Below are 18123 nucleotides of genomic sequence, written 5' to 3'. Positions count from 1 at the left end.
AATAGTCCAATTTGGTTTCAAGCCAAAGATGTGACACATGGAGGAGTCACGTGAGGGTCATCACCAATACCTGGTGTTCTGTAATAGTCTCTACCAACCTTCCTATTCTCCCAAACTGACTTCCGAAGTAACTGATGGCACCTACCCTATACTTCTACACCTCTATATGAAAATGAAATCAAGAGTTCTCTAATAAGTGTCTCCTAATTTACTCAAAATTTAACAAATTTAAAAATTATCAGCAAATATGTACAAAAGGCAAATATCTCCCAATTTACTCAAAATTTAACAAATTTAAAAATTATCAGCAAATATGTACAAAAGGCAAGTAATCTGATCGACAATTCAGGTCTGGAAGATTATAATTTTTAAAAATCTGTAATCTTCCTCTTGTGTTCTCTACTTCAGGGTGACACCATATAGTCCCTGGACTCATCTTCAGCTCCTGTCTTTTCCTACTCTGCACACCCCAGCAGGCACCAGACCCTGCACACTGAGGTTGCCAGTCCTCTTCCCTCTGACACTGCTTCTACTATGCCAGCTCAGGCCTGTGTTCACTTCTACTGGGTCTATTCAATTGCTTTTGACTGGTCTCTGGTTAATCCATCCTCCAAAAAGTGGCCAAAGTCATCTGTCTAACTTGCAAATCGGACCACTACCTGGCTTAAAATCTTTTAACAGCTTACCATTTTTTATAGGAGAAAGTTATCTTTAACCCCTCCAGTCTCAGATCTTGCCACACAGGCAGAAACTTAACTACTTTTAGCTTCCTCTGATATTTTTCAGGGTAGCTGCTCTACCTGAAAATAGCTCTCATTTCTCCTGCCCTCCTTTCTTGCCTCAATATAACCTAAGCCCTCAAAACTCAGCCCAGGGATCCACCTCCTAGAAAGCCTTCCCACTCTGCACTCCACCCAACTCGCAACCTCTGGCATGTTTCTTGCATGGATACACAGTCACCCTGTGGGATGATTTATCTGCTTATAGGCTTAGATCTGTCAACTGGTCATGAGGTCCTCACGGGAAGCAGCTGGGTTTTCAATCTGGTTGTAACTGGATGGTAGGGGTTCTGTCTGAAGCAGGGAAGTTTAATAAATCAATGAATAACACTGGAGCTATGAACTAAATACAGCACTTGATAACATCTTACATTTCAGTACTCCCAAACTGGGGCAAAATTTAAGTAAATCTTGTGCTATGACGAATTGAAATTTAAAAGTCAATTACTACTAAACGAAACTCTTGCTTTCCTGTACTGTTTCTCATATTCTACACAACAAAGAAGGTAATGAAAATACTACCACAGTCTAATCTTAATCACAATAAGAGAAATCTTAAACTTGTGAAGCTTTTTAAACCTCAGTGTTTTGATTAAAAAAAAATAAGTCCCCTCTGTTGAGCCTTCAAATCCACCTAGGAGGAACTGACAAAAACCTCCACAATGAACTACATCAGACTACACACCTTGAGTCCAAAGGCTGCATCCTCCGAGGCCAAGACTTCAACCTGAAATCATAAGGAAAAACATAATTTAGGCACTATCAAAAACCTCTTTGAGTCTAGCCACAGAAACCAGACACAGGCATGGCCTAGAATTGAGAGTTCTGAGAAAACTGGCATTCCATTTATGTCAGTTGTCAAGAAAGAGAGATCTGTGAGTATCTTCAAGAGCTGGGTTGAAATCTCAGTCACCGTCTGGGTTTCAGTTTTATAAGACGGCGGGAGCTCCTATCAAATGAATCCATCTGCCATCATGTGGACGTAGTGGTTGAAGTTCCTCAAAAACAATCCAGGAAGTGAGTAGAATCATCCTTCTCACCTAAATCACAACATGTTGCATATGCCTTTTGATCTTTTACTGACAGATAGTGAAGGGAAACTGCCATTTGTAGAGCAATCACTATGCATGTGTGCTACCAGTAGATTCTTGTCCTGCTCAGATCAGAGTGGGCAGTGCTGGATCTCTGGAATGTTGCAGAGCAAGAGTTCCTGAAAGCAATACTCTGGAAAAGGCAGGCAGTGTCTAAGCAACAAGTTGTGAAATGATGGCAAAACTTCAAGACTCCCTGTCAGTCTCATGCATTAGAAGACAGAGCTCATTAACATGAATTTTAAAAAGCTGCGAGGAACAAGACGTGTATTGATAATTACTGTTTTTTAAACATAATTATTCAGTGTCGTGTGTAAAGCTTTTAACTTTGACTATTGCAAAGTACCAATACACGATGGAAAAGAACAAGGAAAGAAGGCAACAGAACATATCTGAGTATTTTTAAAGAGGAAGACGGGGTGGGTGGGCAATATCAGACTGTAACAGGCTTCACTGTCAGTTTTAAACCTTTTAAAACTAGGCATGTGTGGCAGGTGTTTAAGTAGAAGGCATACAGGCCTATCTAATGTATCCTGCTATAAAACAAAATTGGATTCTTCCCTTGTGGACAGAAAATATAGAAAGGAAGACCATGACAATAAGACTTTCATCCAGTATGAAAGTAAAAGGGTCAAAAGAAGAAACAAGGAAGCAAATTGTCTTCTCCAACTGCTTCACTGAAAGCCAGGCTCACTGACCACCCCCTGGCACTGACAGAGGCTGGTGTGGAAAGCAAAAGAAAGATACTACCATTAGGGATGGAGACGAGCAGCCTCGTTTTCATAGAAAACCATATGTTGCTGATACCAAATATGATTTTAGGCTAAAGACTGAAATGTTGGATCAATTATAGTAGAAAAAATCATTGTAAGTTTCACTGACAGCATTTCTGTTTACATTTTAATTTCCAAGGCTGTTAGATTTAGAAACAAGGCCTTATTATAGACTTTTCATTTAAGAAAAGGAAGAAAGATTACATGTTTGAATTTCCCAAGCCCTGACTTTCACAATGCTAGGTTACTAACCTCAACTATTTTTTAAATTAAAACCTCTAATCAACATTGGAGACTTTGAAGGAAAAACGTGAACAGGAAATATGCTGAATCTTAAATACTGTGAACATCGTATGACACTTGCTTGTGAATTACACATACAGATCATATCTGCATACCTCACCCTTGATGTGCTATTTTTAACACACATAGAATTATTTTAAAAATATATTACAGTTTAACTTTGCAAAAAAAAAACTTCAGAGTGTGAGTTCTGCATATTTTATCATATTATAAAAAGTCAATGTAACAAGAAAATTCAATAGCAAATAGAGCTCTATTTAAAGATAAGGCTTTAATATATTTGACAACTTGAGGTGAGAGCAAATCAAAGCTTTCGTGTGAAATTTAGAACTCTCCCTGTGGCTATTTCAGCAGACAGAGACAGTGACACACCTTGGGGGTGGGAGGAGGGAGCCAGATCTCACCAGGGCACCCACATTCTATCTCCAGCAGGGCTGGGGGAGTTGTTTTGAAACTCTTAATATACCTTTAAACGAATTTAATTATAGCAACCCTACAAAAGTATTTATGTTTTGTTCAAAGCACTATTGTTTAAATACATATGTACCCTAGTTCAAGTATCCTTTATATCCTCTATTTCTGTAAGATTTTAATACCAGCAACTACAGAAAATCAGCTGATTTTAAAAACATGAGATTATCCTCAATTTAATACAAAGGGAATATCAATGTTATACAAGGTTTTCATGTTGAGTCTAAGAGCATTTTTACCTAAGTTGGAAGGAATCCCCCTCTAGTGGGAGCAAAGGAGTATTTCAACTTTCACACTTAATTTCCAGGTGGTAGTCATTAAACTTACCGGCCAAAATCAGCTAAGCTTTTTTGTTCCTTTTGTCATAAATTTGAAAAAGAACAAAAAAGTCAGTAACTATATTTCATAAGACAAAACCACCCATCATTCTTATACATAAACTAGAAATAGATCTGTGTTAATCCGATTAAAACAAGAATATACAACTGAAAAATTTGGCAAATTCTCAATGGAAAGACTGGATACTGTACTGGGAAGATACAGCATTGATGTTAAAATATTAATTCTTTGCTTATAATCTGCATTTATCTGCTCTAATCTCAAAAAAACCATCACTCATTCATAATAAATACTGTCCAGATATTTATTAAATGCAATGTTTTGTGCTTAATGTTGTACGAAAATCAAAATGATGAGTTTAGCTTAGGTATAATATCTAAGTGAAATGTATTTAAGTATCCATTATACCTTCAAAAATAAATTCTAATTCAGAAATGAAAAGATAAGATTATTCATGGTGTTATTTTTCTTTTTAAACTTTGATGTGGGGAGACTTAAAATTAGCAGTAAGAAAAAAAGTCACAGGTTTAATCATATGTAAAATTAGGACATGATAGCCAACGTTCTCCTCCTCCACACAGATGCTGTAACAAATGCAGAGACAAATTTGAATACTCTGATGAGACCCATGTTTCACTTCAATGGGAGAGAGAACTTTTCAAGGGTTCCTGAAGTACAGAGGTGTGAAGGGGCAAGTTTAAGATAACAAAGTAGAAACTTCCTAAAGCCAAAGACAAGGCCCTTTCCATTAACTCACACTTATTTCAAATGTTACAATCAACACTTTATAACACAAGTGCCTAAAAGGATTCCATTTGTAGAGAACCTCTAAGAGCTCTGTGAAAGTTCAGTCTGTGAAGTTCAGCAGCAGCTAAGCCATTTACAGTCCTCACTCTCCTAAAGCACAAAAACCTTCAATTGACATCTCTTTCCCAATTACCCTACGCCCCACCTCCACCAAAAATAACACAAATCACCTTAATTTCCAATCATTCCAGTAAGACAATTGGGAAAACAAGAATTCATGAATTTGGAAGTAAAACTGGCCATACTTTCCTTTCTCTTTCACTTTCAAAGTCCTTTTTATGTTCACAATGTAAAGCACTCATTGAAAACAGAGTATACTAATTCTAGCAGCATTATCATTAAAATAAAGCAATGCCAAAACTATGCTGCAATTTATTTTTCTTAAATAGTTCTAAAATCAGTATCACACTGTCACAAAAAGAGGAACTAAAGTGAGAAATAATGTCCATTTATAACAATGTATAACGAACCGTACTCGTAATTAAAGGAATACAAATAAAGTCATATTGTACTAAAGATTAAACATTGTGATAATTACAACATATACACAGGTTTGGGTAATTATTCAAATCACAGCCTTGCACTGCTGATGAAAACATATACTGGAATAAAATACAATTGGCAGTATCAATCAAAATGCACATGTATATGATTACGCAAGTATTAACCCCAACAATTCCACTGATCCTAAAGTATAAAGATTTAAAACGATGTTTACTGGAGTTGTTTGTGACAGTGAAAAGTGAACATAGCCAAATGTTCATTGCCAAGGGAGTTAAGTTTATAGTAAATTACTCTATAGTCGAACATAGAAGACTATGCTTCTGTTACAAAGATTGAGGTAAATCTATGTGTACAGATAAGAAAAGATTTCCAGGATACTCTCTTAAGTAAAAACAATGGAAAGGGTGTGCACGGTAAGCTACCATCAGTTTTTTTAAAAAAGGTAGGGGTGAGTCATATACTTGAGGTACTTAGAATATTGTTGGAAAGAAATGGAAGAAACATATCAATGTAAGAACTTTTCCCACCAACTACATGTGCTTCTTGTTCAATTAAAAGTAATTAGTTAACAAAATAAGTCAATAATAACACTACCCATTGTTCCATGTCAATTAATAATCATGGAAATGTGAATAAACATCTTATCTTTCAAGGTGGCAAAAATTAAAAATGTAGTGGTCCAGGTTTATGTGTACACCTAGGTTCCTCAACATCTATGGTGGGCCTGTAGCTGAGAACGGCCTGCCCAGAAAACAATCTTCCATTACATATCAATATCCTCAAACACACTCATGCCCATTTATCCAGCAATCAAGCCGCTAGAAAGAGCTATCTTAAGGTTATAATTTGTGATCTACCACTTATATATTAAGCATGTGCACTACATTATTTAAAATAACATATTAGAAAAAAATGTACAAATATGGGAGATGGTTAAATAAAGTATGGTATATTCACATGATAGAGCATTAATAATCATGAACAATTCAGGTTTTAAGAGATATTTTGTAACATGGGAAAATGCTCATAACTGTGTTAATGTAAAGAAATTAAAAACAAAAAATTTGACATTTTAAATATTCGAATGTATCCATTTGTTTTCCCCAAGCTTCTACAGTTTGTGCCACGCTGGAAAATGTCTTCCTCACTGCAGCATTTTAAAAAATATTCATTTTGGGCCAGGCATGGTGGCTCACACCTGTAATCCTAGCACTTTGGGAGGCCAAGGCGGGAGGATCACCTGAGGTCAGGAGTTCGAGACCAGCCTGGCCAACATGGTGAAACCCTGTCTGTACTAAAGATACAAAAATTAGCCGGGCGTGATGGCGCATGCCGGTAGTCCCAGCTACTTGGGAGGCTGAGGCTGAGGCAAGACAACAGCTAGAACCAGGGAGGCAGAGGTTGCCGTGAGATCGCACCATTGCACTCTAGCCTGGGCAACAGAGTGAGCGCCATCTCAAAAAAAAAATTTCATTTGTTTTCTTTTAATATATTTGACTTTATTTTTTTACATTTAAATATTTGATCAAACTGTAATTTATTGTGAAATAACAAGAGGAGGGGGTGACTCAATTTTAATTTTCCATTTGACTATCTGTGATGAAGAATATTCCATTATTTTTTCCAGTGATTATAGATGTATCTTTACCATAATTAAACATTAAAATGACACAGATTTTGCCTCCAATTCCAGGCAAGGATGGGAAAGGCAAAATTACTCAAGTGAGCTGTTCCGTCCAAAGGGGAATAAAGGCAAGGAGAGGAGCCTAGTAACAATCAACAAGAAATTGATGGAATTTCCAGTCACAGTAATATTTATCTGCAAGGGTATTACCAAGAATTTAGATGCTCTTGGAAAAAATAATTTTTGCCTATATTGGTGTCCGGGGATAAAAATATTCTCCTTACAATGTCTGCTGTATCTGCCTTGATGGGGCCAACAAGTCCAATATACCAACTACAACCTATTCCATTAATCATACTTTTACCTACATTAAGGAAAAGTAGACACTAATAAATAAACTGCTCTCCAAAACTATGTTCCGGGATTTATGACAATTTATACTGCAGGAGAAGCATATGGGTTGCAAAGTTTTAATTTTATCAAGCAAAGAAGGTGTTCCGTGTTTTTCTTTATTATTATTTTATTAACTTTTTGGGATTTAAATCCATTAAAAATGCAGAACTCTTAAGAAAAAAGAAAACCATAAGCCACTGCCGGCATTCCTCTTTTACTTATTAATTCTCCTCGTTCTCCTCATTAGCATGACAGACCACATGACAGCTCAAGGACATGGCTTGCTGAAATCGCTCAGTGCACGGTTAGCCGGCAACGGAAAGAACACACGGGACTGCCTCGTGCTGCTGAGTACAGCGGCCGTCCTCTGAATGTATTGGAAATGAACTAAAACCTTGTCTCTATATAGGGACCCAATAAATATTGGTAACAATGAAAAATAAATCTATGCAATCAAAAAGCATTTGTTAAACTTAATACTGTAAGACACGATTTCAAGACAGTGTGATGTTATTATAATTACACTTTTCACCACAAGTGATATGCTCACATTATCTCCTGCACTAGGATGTTGGTGTGTCTTTCTATCCAAGGCTGTTAAATTTAAAACAAAGTCAGTCAGCCCTGTGGTCACACCCTTATTTCCAATTATGTTCTCTAACTCAGTGAGGATGCCTCCACAGAGGATTTACAAAGCAATGAGGACACTTGGTATGAACCAATCTTGAACTCTTGGTATCACTCAGAGACAGAGAGACCTTGAGTGTGCAAAACCAGCCACTACTATGCAATGTGGTGTTATAGCCTCTTCCATCCAAGGTGGAGTCTAATTCTCTACCCCTCAATTTGGACTGGATTTATGATTTACCTGGGTCGAAAGACTGCTGCAGCAGCAATCATGCTGTGCCACTTCCAAGTCTAGGACTCAAGAGGCAATTCTTCTAATCATTCTCTTGAAACTCAACCAACCACCACATGAACAAGCCTAGACTAGCTTGATAACACACGGTCCTGTTACCACATTGCCTTAGCCAAGAGCCAGTCAAGCCAAGAGCCTGACAAGCAGAGCCACTTAGCTGGTCAGTAGCTGACTGAAGTAGGAGGAACAAGCCCAGTACAAACCAGAACTACCCGGCTGAGCCCAGCCCAAATTGTCAAACTGCAGAATCGTGAGCTACATAAACGGTGGCTGTTCTGAGCACTACCTCAAAAGCTAACTGATGCAGTGTACCACTTTAAATAAAGGAACTCTAGGTGCCATGGATTTACAGGCAGAGTTCCAGGCAAGAACACCATGACACTAAAGGAAGTCTGAAAGCATCCACGCAGCCAAGTGCTTCTTCCATCTCCACTCCCTCCTTACAACCTCTGAAGTCTTCCAAGACCGTAAAATTAAGCCGAGCTGCTTACCATGGTCCACAAGAAGCTAAACCATGTGGCTCCCGCCTGCCTTGGTCCTGCCACCCGCTGCTCTTCACAATGTTCCCGCTGCACTGGCTTGCCTTCTGTTCCTCCAAATGGCCACTGTTCACCTGGGGGCCTTTGCACTGGCTGCTCCCTCCTCCTGAGTTACTGTGCTACCAGATCGTCCTATGGCCAGTCCTGTCGTACCAATCACTCCTCAAGAGAATCCATCTCCTTCTTTTGTATAATCACCTGAGATTTTCCTGTTTATTCATTTGTGTATCACCTCCCTCCCTTTACTGAAATGTCAACTTCACAAGAGCAGGCTAGCTCATTCACTGTTGTGTGTCTCTTACCTAGAAGAGTGCCAGACCTAGAGTAGGAGCTCACTAAATATTTGTTGAATAAATGTATATGAATGAATGTGCTAAAGACTATAACAAAACAATAAAAATATAAATATATGTGTATGAACCCAAATTTGACACAGCTCATTATGACACAGGTGGGGATATAACAAGGTTTCAAATATGCTCTACCTAATATAACTATATAAGTAGAAGTCATATGTACCATGTGGTTGGTGATATACTCTTGCATTACATATGACTGTTACTAAAAATCAAACCAAAAACCAATTTTGCTATATTGAATACATAGATATGCATTTGACGCATTTGTCTCTCTAGCCAAGAGTAGACCTTAAATTCCTTAAAAAGGATTAGTTCTCATAAACTGATGGCAATAAAACGAGTATGTATGTTGCTCAAAGATAGACCTTTTCTATCCATCCTGAGTTAAGAGGTAATGACTTTTAGACTTGAATCATACCAACAAATGACTCCAGTTAGACTACAGTAAATATTTTACAAAAATATATATAGTTCACAGTCCTTCCAAACAATTTTAAAAAGTAATTTTGAGCTTTCCAATTTAGGTTGGCTGACCACAACACAGTGGATGGTAAGAATATCTGCTGATGCTACAGGGCATGATTGTAAAGGATACTGACCCAAATTCTACAGAAGAACAGTGGCACTCAGAAGGCTTACGTGGTCACAGTACCATACCTTTTCCATAAATAATTTTCTTGACAGAGTGGAATAGTGTAACCCTGTCAGTTACACAAGACATTATTTGTAGATTTGGGAGCATTAAGAATGCTATATCTAAGGAAATCACATGTATCAAAGTCCATCATTTCCATACTTCTAGCATTTATCAAAAAACATGGCTATGGAATCATGAACAATATAGACCAAAATTATAGTTATCTATTCATTATTTCATTTGGCCTTTCCAATGCAACACACGTGTACATATAAAAAAATCTAGATTTCTAAACAAACATTTTGAAAACAGGTCGTATTTTCAATAAAAGCAAGGCTTTCCCTTTAGATCTTTCTGTAAACCGTATCTTATTAAATTAGAAAACACTAATACTTATTAATTACATTATTATTTCTACATGATTGATTTTTCTGTATCATTCAAATTAATCATTGTTTCTTCTTAACACTTTCTATACTTATTCCTAAATTCTAGAAAGTTTGATGAAGGAAAATAAAAATGATGGGTGTCCAGGCAGTGAGGGACTGTTAAAAAACATTTGAGGACTAAGTGGTAGTTAATAAATATTATCTCACTCAAAAGTGAGATAATATTTAGTCATATTCTAAATATTTATCTTGCATTATGTGATATAATTTGGTCATAATTCAATGCCATTTTATTTAAGCAACACTTCCCAATTTACCCAACCATTTACACACACACACACAGTTTATGAAGCCAATGTATTATGCTACAGCTTGGTAAGTTTAGATTCTCTAAAAATGTAATAAACTCTTTTCCTAATTTTGACATTTCATAAAAAGGAAAATCTTAACATTTAAAAAATACCTGGATAAATAAACTGAAGTACTAAAAGATAAAACTGTGGCTAAGGTACTATTCGATCATACTTAAATCCCTCTCCCAGTCCTACCCCATCACTGAAGTTAGAAAAGGAAGCTGAAAGTTGTTACAAAGTCACTATGTAGAAGACATATTGTGGACACACAGGCTATGGCCACCCCCAAGATAGAGGCATGTAAAACTTAATTATGGTATCAAAGAAAATGAGGTACAACAAAGATGACTTTATTGATTAGATGAGAATGAAAAGGTGTTTTAAAAACAAATACATTTTTAGATCAGCAAATTAAACTTCTATTACAGCCAGCAAATGGCTGTTCATACATCTTATCTTGTGTGTCACTGGTTTTCTTTCTGCTGCCCTGTTCCCTGTCCAAACGTCCCTGCCCCCAACTCTGTCACTTGGGTCCAAATGTCAAAAAACTAACAGATGACAAAACTTCCTTCTTATCCTAAAATACTTCTACCAAAACAGATGGGGGTTTCAAAACACTGAAATAGTGGTTACAACCAAAGACATTTACCATGGTGCATATTTAAAACCTTTCAAAGTTCAAATCAAGTAGTATAGTATTATTTTGAATATCAAATTGGAATGGAAAGACAATTCAATAAAAGAAAAAGAAAGAATGTAAGATTAGGTATACTGAAATTTAACCACATAGTTTTATCTTTTACCTTAAAATGAATTACTGTGTTAGAGGAAACTTATTTTGAAGAATCTATTTAATTAGGTAAACTAATAATTTCGAAGCTAAGAAAAAAAGACTCTAGGGAAGACAGACAACTATTTTTTTTTTATTCTTTTCAGATTTCTCAAAAGTCCTATTTGTCCAAAGAACCTTAACTAAACTGGCTCCCCACCAATCATGTCATCTCCTTTCCTTCTCTCACATAAATTACTTAATACAGCCTTATCTGCTAAGGGCAATAATAACAAATAACTATGTATGCATTACATGGGAAGGAAACTGAGGCTACCTAATACAGGACATTCTGTAAGAGGTATATTTAGGAAGAGGAGTTAGAAGTTTTCCAGGTAACTGTCACAATACCACTATTCCACTCTGCTCCCCTTCGTCTCTTTAAAAAGTGTATCTTCTAATAGCCAGGCACAGTGGCACGCATCTGTAATCCTGGCTAATAAAGAGACGGGGTAGGACAATTGCTCGAGCTCAGGATTTTGAGACCAACTGGGGCAAAATAGTGAGACCTCCCCATCTCAAAAATAAAAAGGGTATTTTAGCACAAAAAAAGTCACAGAGATGATTACAAACACTCCTCTACTCACCTAAGAAATAGGTCTCTGAGGATTCATGAGGCTTAGGTGAGACTGTAAGCAATGAAGACAAACCTGAAAGCTAGACAGCTCTGAGAGGAAGACTGGCCCCGAGAAGAACGCAGGCGCCGCCACTTGTCAGCGTAGTCCTCTAGACCAAGTGCTCTTGATCTGTTGCTGCTTTATTAAATAAAACTACTTCATATCAAGGGTACATCTTGACATTAAATAATAAAGTCACTTTAAAATACGATTGATATAGGATTACAGTGCTCTCCCAAAGAATAAATTACCTGAACATGGAAAAGAGGAGTCTTTTGGCTACACCACAGAAAGCAGTATTGTTTGGAAAAAGAAAATATGAGTGATTTGTGTCTTTCCATGATAAAATCATAGGAGTCAAAGGAGAGATCTGATTTTTAAAAATAGGCCTGGCGCGGTGGCTCACACCTGTAATCCCAGCACTTTGGGAGGCCGAGGCAGGTGGATCGCCTGTGGTCAGGAGTTTGAGACCAGCCTGGCCAACACGGTGAAACTCTATCTCTACTACAAATATAAAAATTAGCCAGGCGTGGTGGCGGGTGCCTGTAATCCCAGCTACTCAGGAGGCTGAGGCAGGAGGATCTCTTGAACTCACCAGACGGAAGGTGCAGTGAGCTGAAATTGCATCACTGCACGCCAACCTGGGCAACAGGGCGAGACTCCATCTCAAAAAAAAAAAAAAAAAAAAAAAAAAAAAAAAATCTATTCCAGCACAATATTACAGCCACTTTGGAGAAGAAGTCTGGCAGTTTCTTACAAAGGTAAATGCAGTCTGCTATATGATTCAGCAATCCTCTACTTCTAGGTATTCACCCAAGAGCAATGACAATATATTCACATGAAAACCTATATGAGAGTGTTTAGGGAGGCTTTCATCATCATATTTGACAAAAACTGAAAACAATCCAAATACCCTTCAACTGATGAGTGGATAAACAAAACTATGATCATAGCCAAACAACAGAAAATGACTCACTAATGAAAAGGAATTAACTACTGATACAAACAAGGAAATGGATGACTCTCAAATGCACTATGCTAAGTAAAAGAAGTCTGACTCAAGAGGCCACCCACTGTATGATTCCATTCATATGACATTCTGGAAAAGGCCAATCTACAGAGAAAGAAAACAGATCTGTGGCAGCCAGGACTTGGGTGTTAACAGGGAGGGACTAACTGTAAAGATAGAGGGGAACTTGTTAAGGTAACACGAATGTTCTACCGTCCTACTAGAATACTGTTCTGCCTTACACATCATTGTTATGCATTTCTCAACATAGTAATCCATCCACAATGCTCAGAAAACTTTCATCTTGTCCAAATATTCAGACATGAATTCAAACAATATCGCAGTTTTTCATCTTAAAATTCCTTTAGTTTCCACTGTGTAACACATCTTTTTGTCTTGACAAAGTGTTCTAGAATACAGTTAAATTTTACATTTGATAATTTCTAGACATTTCTGCATAATTTGGGAATTGCTACATTTTTCTTATGGAGGAGGTCGAAGTTTTTGAGTTTTTTGCTTTGGAGTAAGAAAGGAATCATTTACTAAAATTCTTTGTTATTTAATACAACTACATATAAATGTCAACTTTAACATGAAAACCAGCAAATCAACTTAAAATCAGAACTGCAGCCAATGGTGAAATCGTCTGTACAAGCGCAGGCATGAAAATTATTACGCAACCTTCAAATCTGAAGCATGGCACTTAACACATCATCACTATACCTTTTTCTTATAGCTCAGAAACATATGGAACTACACCATGAAGTTCCTTTCTACTCAATAGCAAAAAGCTCGAAATGTAGTCTCAAGGATGAAAAGCTAGATTTTGTTTTCTTTTTAACAGAATCTCGCTCTGTTGCAAATGGTGGAGCCCAGTAGTGCAGTCAAGGTTCAAGTGATTTCCCTGCCTCAGCCACCTGAGTAGCTGGGATTACAGGTGTGTGCCACCAGGTTTGGCTGTTTTTTGTTTTGTTTTGATTTTTAAGTAGAGATGGGGTTTTGCCATGTTGGCCAGGCTGGTCTTGAACTCCTGACCTCAAGTGATCTGCCCGCCTCAGCCTCCTGAAGTTTTGAGATTAAGGCATAAGCCACTGCATCCAGCCCCGAAAAGCTAGATTTTTGATGTATGAAACATCTACACCCAGTAAGCCCTTTCAACATTTTAATATTAAGTAGACTCAATCTGTTCACTCAATTTTGTTCATACAAATCTGCTTTTAAAACAAAAATGAGATTTCTGAAATAATTTACAACCAAACATAAAAAGAAACTTGTCACTTGGCAGTAAGATTCATTTATGCTATGTTTTTCCAAGAGTTTATAAACAACCTTGGTCAGTGTTTGGGATGAAATGACCCCAGTTCCTGAAACAGTTAAACCACATATCGTTTTTGTGGCAGGAAGGGCATAAGAAGCAACTTCCACAGAGCGGCACTTCATTCAGCACTGTTGACGCAAAATGTTGGAAGACAAATCTTTCTTTTACAAAGAGGCCTTCAAGTTAAGTAACATCTCTGCACAGGCAGATAAATCTCATATGAAATGTAGGCTGAATACCATAGTGTATGTTACCAACTATTTTTAACACAAATTCACTATTTTTAAAATGGGGAAATTGGTGAAAGTTTAAAGAATAACCTGAGACAACTAGCTACAATCTACCTGCAAAATCTGTCAAGCCATACACTTGCTTGAAATCTCACTTGAATGTATTATTTATATCAAGACTACCTTTGGCAAACCTAGGGGAGCATAGGAATCACACACTCATTATGACATTAGGTAGGCAAAGTTTAACTTCAAAATTTGCCGTAAACTTGGCAAATGTTTGCAGCAAATAGAAATTACTGTTGGAGGGGCAGAAGTCATAAGTGACTCCCAAATAGATATGCCTTGTTGATATTTATTTGGGTTAGGATTTTAAAATCCAAGACTTTCCAAATAACATAAAATAGCGACTGCAAACTAAACTTTGATGTACCTACAACGTCAGACCATTATGAGCAATGGCAGGTCAGTGTAACAGTAGAATATGCCAGGACGATGGGGGGAAATCATTGTTTTACTCAACTCTCATTACACTGTTTTCAAATTGCTCCAGTTTATGTAAAATAATTTGTATTGTTTTCTTTTTTAATTGTACATATCCCTTCTGAGATACAGAGAAAATTAAGCTTTTCCATAAATTCAGTATTCACAAAGCTAGGGAGTTAAAAGCCTGTAAACACAAAATTCACTGACCTGCATCAATTTAACCACTATTACAAGAGATTGCAGCTCAAAATCTAAAAAGAGCTGCTAATCCTGCCCTACAGATAGTAACCAATGAGTGTTTATCCTCACAATGCATTTGCTCTTCCTGTTAGGAAGTGCAGGAGTGAGGAGAGGATATGGAATACAAGAGTATATCCTAGTATGCAACTCCTTCTTATGAAACACCTAAATAATAAGAAATTCAACTTAATTTAAACTGTAACTGGCAAATGACATCAGTTAACAACAATGATCAAGGTCAGAAATGTCCCTGCTAGTAATTATTTTTATAAAATCTGTCTGTATACAGATCACAAACACAGAAATTGCTACATGAAAATTTCTATGTATATTCACACGTGCGGTAAATACTACAAGACATAAAAACAAACAGAAGAATGTTAATATTTAGAACTCTGCAAGGCCATTTCTCTTATTGGATTCTGCCTCTACATCAACACCGAAAACTAACCCTAACCCTAACCCTACATTGTTATAATGGATCACCAATTAAATTTCCAGAATTCCAAAATTAAGTTGCTTTGAGTCTGATAAAAATACACATATAACACGTTATAAGTTATCTGCATAAGAATTATCAACAAGAGAATAAACAAACTAGAATTTATGGTCAAATTATATAGCCCACAGAGTGCGCAAAAAGTGTAAAAACCAAAGTGGCCGTGGCCGATTGCTACTAGTTGGATTAAATGCATGTCTTGGTTAATCTACTATAGTTTTATGTGTTGTTTAGCTTACTTGAAAAAGTCGTCAAATGTCCCTAGATTGCAGATTGCAACATCCTACCTAAAACACCTACAAGTGACCGAGGCCACCCAGTGATCCCAAAGTCTCCATGGCAGAGACAGGATGAAAAGTACTATCCCGACAAGACTCTTCAGCATTTAATTAAGAACAGGAAAGCACAGGCAGGAGATGAAACTTTAGAAGCCTAGGCGCTTCTCGGCTTTTAAAAAAATGCTGTGAGTTGGTTTTCCCAGCAAGGAAGGTTGATGAGCATGCACTTGGCTCCAAGAAGCAGCTATTATACAAATAGAATCCAAGTGCCTGGCTAAGCCGCCCAGCCTCGGTGCGTCGGGTAACAGCCAATGGCGGCGGCGTGCCAGCCTCGCCCCGCCCCTCCACCTCGCCCCCTTCCACGGCCCCGCCCCGCCGCCCGGGTTCTTGGCGGCCTGGGCTCCGCGGCCCGACCAGCGTCCTTCCTCTGTAGTTCCTGGGTTTTCCCCCGTCACGCACTCGTTTTAATTACGCGAACGCGTTCCAACTCATCCAGCCCTTAAGTTTGGGCGGTGGTTTTGAGAGGGGGAAAGAGATGCACCAAAGGAAGTAGGGGAAAAATAAAACCTTAAACGCTGGGCGCGCCACGCGGGACGCCGAGGTTAGGGGCGCGCGGCGAGGTAGGGGGGGGGGCGGCGCGAGACGGCGCAGGGGAAACACTCGGTGCCTGCGTGAGAATGGCCGCGCCGGCTCATGTGAACGCGAAGCTGTGTCAGCAGAAACTTTAGAAAACACGCTGTGCGAGCGGCCGCCGCCTCCCGCCTCCAGGAGGAGCCTGCGGGTGCGCGGGGCGGACGGTGCCTGCAGGCGGCGGCCGCGCTCGCCCGGAAGGGAATGTGGCTGCTGCCGGCGCCTCCCTCCGCAGGGGCCCACAAAGGCTCATCTGTGCGCGGCGCGGCGCCGTCGGAGGAGCCCGGGCCTGTTCTGTCAGGCTGAGGACGCGGTTGTTTTCGTCCCCCTGTCCCCGCCCCCACGAGCCTACGTGCGCGGTAGGGAGGGCGGCGCCGGAACTCCCGCCCGGGCCGGGCCGCGTCGGGCCGAGAGAGCGAGCGGGGCCTGCTGGCAGAGGCCGCCGGGCTGCTGTGTGACTCGGTCCCCTCCGCGCTCGCCGCCCTCATCCTCGCCCAGCGCCTCCGCGGCAGGGTTAATTCCGCCCGCAGCCTGGTGGTCCCACGCCCGGGGGATTCCGGGCCCCGTGGAATCACTGGTTCCCCCTTCGGAGGAGCCCGGCTTCTTCCGTGGGCGCGGGCGAGTCTCCCCGCTGGACCGCGGGGCCGGGGCTTGAATAAAACAAAAGAAACCAAGGCGAGGTATGGACGCGTAGTGAGGACCGGAAAGCGAGGCCTGAGAGCTGGCGGCCTGAAAGCGGTCCTGCGTCCTTCACACCCTCTCTCTAAAATCACCCTCTCTCAAGCCAGGCTCTGGCCACGAGTAAAAGCGCAGCCGAGGAGAGAAGGACGCCGCCGCCGCCGCGCAGGCATCCGGGCGGGGACGGGTGGGCGGGAGATGCCTGGCCGCAGTTCAGGGCAAGCGCTAAAAGTTTCCGGGTCCCCAAATCTCTCATTTCTTTATCAAGTTCTGCAAAGAAGCAACGTTCCTTCGGCCATTAATATTATAAGAATGTATCGTTTCTAGCCACAAATTCCAGGTTACTTTTTGTAAGAAAATTAAGGACTCAAGTAGATCAGCAAAAGAGAAACCACGTACAGCATAAACTCACGTACCACTCCTTAAAAAAATAATTTATTGAGTTACGACCAAGAGTTATATAAGGGAAGAGGTAACAAATCTTTGGTGAGGAAAAAGCGATGGAAAAAAAATTAGAGAAGCAAAAGTAATTTTGAGGAAATTACTTACAGTTTGAAACCACCACTATTTAATATTTTGACTCGCGATCTGAGTAGGAGAAATGGCCAAGCTAGGCTTCTCTGTTGTTTATGTGATGCCATCTCATTCAGTTCTACCTACTATTTATAGCTCCAACAGCATCAGAAAGGAAAAAGCATGCCTAGTGGCTAAAGAATTCAAACACAACCTCTTATAAAAAAGTTAAAGTTTGGGTTAAAAAAATAAATTTCAGATTAAATATATATTTTTAGGTTCCAATTTACATTTATGTGGTTACATATTATCGCAATAAAAAGATATGCCCATGGACTGGTTTTTGGTTTTGAGACATGTTTAAATTACATCCCTTACAGAGTGCTCAACTTGTATGGGGGTAAATGACTAACATAAAATGATGTTATCTACAAGGTTAAAAAGCAAGAATAAAGAACTAACTACATCTATTTTAGGTCAGTTCTTCATCAGAGAAGGAATTAAAAATTTATTTCC

General features: G+C 39.1%; 1 protein-coding gene across 8 annotated transcripts in view; it reads right to left on the bottom strand.

Annotated features, from left to right (window-relative positions):
• The window catches only part of ARID1B (AT-rich interaction domain 1B), a 441225-nt gene that overhangs the window by 174397 nt on the left and 248705 nt on the right, over positions 1-18123 (bottom strand). For 5 of the 8 annotated variants that reach the window (XM_055267976.2, XM_055267989.2, XM_063632612.1 and 2 more), the window contains exon 5: positions 1465-1506. The exons of the other annotated variants lie outside the window; for them this stretch is intronic. In XM_055267976.2, coding sequence (XP_055123951.2) covers positions 1465-1506 — 42 coding nt within the window. The remainder of the gene's footprint in view (positions 1-1464; positions 1507-18123) is intronic. 8 annotated transcript variants of the gene reach the window in all.

Source organism: Symphalangus syndactylus, chromosome 2, assembly GCF_028878055.3.
Source record: "Symphalangus syndactylus isolate Jambi chromosome 2, NHGRI_mSymSyn1-v2.1_pri, whole genome shotgun sequence".
Lineage (NCBI taxonomy): Eukaryota > Metazoa > Chordata > Mammalia > Primates > Hylobatidae > Symphalangus > Symphalangus syndactylus.
The sequence above is the reverse complement of the archived record's forward strand: the minus strand, read 5'-3'. Positions and strand labels throughout refer to the sequence as shown.